This window comes from Frankliniella occidentalis, unplaced genomic scaffold, assembly GCF_000697945.3.
Source record: "Frankliniella occidentalis isolate FOCC.00 unplaced genomic scaffold, Focc_3.1 Scaffold390, whole genome shotgun sequence".
NCBI lineage: Eukaryota > Metazoa > Arthropoda > Insecta > Thysanoptera > Thripidae > Frankliniella > Frankliniella occidentalis.
Genome location: NW_026267512.1, coordinates 108,453 through 109,545, shown reverse-complemented (window position 1 = coordinate 109,545; position 1,093 = coordinate 108,453). Strand labels below are relative to the sequence as shown.

General features: G+C 62.4%; 1 protein-coding gene across 1 annotated transcript; it reads right to left on the bottom strand.

Moving 5' to 3' along the window:
- Positions 1 to 688: 688 nt before the first annotated feature.
- On the bottom strand, positions 689 to 1,087 carry LOC127751237 (neprilysin-1-like). Its single transcript, XM_052274403.1, has 3 exons — positions 1,015 to 1,087; positions 806 to 937; positions 689 to 709 (listed from the first exon to the last, which is right to left on the bottom strand). The coding sequence occupies exons 1-3, from the start codon at positions 1,081 to 1,083 to the stop codon at positions 689 to 691; spliced, it is 222 nt and encodes a 73-aa protein (XP_052130363.1). The 5' UTR covers positions 1,084 to 1,087.
- Positions 1,088 to 1,093: the final 6 nt, after the last annotated feature.

Sequence of the window (1,093 nt, the reverse complement as noted above, 5' to 3'; positions counted from 1 at the left end):
GCCCGTCTGGGGGGCTGTCGGTCATGGGTGGCGCTCGTGGGCGCGGTGCCGTCGCCGCCGTCCAACGCCCGGGCCTCGACGGCGACGGCCGCCCCCGAGACCGCCCCCAGCGACGACTTGCTCCTGGACCGGGAGTGCGCGTTGCGGCTCGCCGACGGTGGCGGCCCCTCGGCGTAGCAGTCACGCTGGATGAAGGTGTGCAGCTGCAGCGAGTACGTAGCTGGCCAGCGACTTGCTGGGCGTCAGCGTGCCCGCCCCCGCCACCGGCCCCGCCCCGGGCGTCGCGTTTGACAGGCTGAACGTGGCGCGTGGCTTACGGGTAGATCTCGTAGTCTGCGACGAAAGAGGTACCATTGAGTATATCACACCGGTTTATAAGTTAATATTCGCTTATTCAAAAAGTCTTCTCACGATTACTTTCGGGCGATTCGGGGCTAGAGACCTGCAACGAGCGAGCAATGCGTTGCAGCTCTCTAATTCGGAGTTTGGTCATCAACATGCACTCTGTGGCCGAACGCGACCCCCCACGGTGACGAGGGACGGGCGTACACACCTTTCGGAAGGCGATGATGGAGCAAGTGGCGCCGGCAGCCGTGCAGACGAGACCGGAGACCACGGCGACGAGCAGCGTGAGGGGGGGTGGGGGGGAGCGCCAGCGACCCGGGGCTCCCGTCGGGGAGCGCCGGCATCAGTTCCGGGGGCACCGCGTCTGAGACGGGCGATAGACGAGAAAGGCAAGGTGAAGATTAGAGGAAAAAAAAGTTTTGTAAAAGGTTGAGGATATACCGGGAAAATAAACACACACACGAAAATAAGGATGCTCCGTGGACCACTTGTCCCTGTTCACCGGCTGGCGCAGGTTCTGAAAGTTGTGGTACGCTTCGTAGTGGAGCACATTGAGGATGTTGACGAGGAACTGGCCATGAGTCACGTTCAGCTGCAGGGGCACACGGAGAGAGTGAGGAGCACGGCGAAGGTGCCGGGGGGGGGGCGAGACCGTGCGAGACGTTATACCATGATGTACTCCTGGTTGAGCTCGGCCGGGTTGGTCAGCATGTCAGGGTACCCGATCTGCTCGTTCATCGCGTCCGCC

Excerpts from the sequence above, each read along its gene's own strand:
- LOC127751237 (XM_052274403.1), bottom strand. The coding sequence starts at position 1,083 with ATGAACGAGCAGATCGGGTACCCTGACATGCTGACCAACCCGGCCGAG. Across the intron at positions 938-1,014 it reads TCAACCAGGAGTACATCATG|CTGAACGTGACTCATGGCCA; the intron begins GTATAACGTCTC and ends GTGCCCCTGCAG. Across the intron at positions 710-805 it reads CGGAGCATCCTTATTTTCGT|ACGCGGTGCCCCCGGAACTG; the intron begins GTGTGTGTTTAT and ends CGCCCGTCTCAG.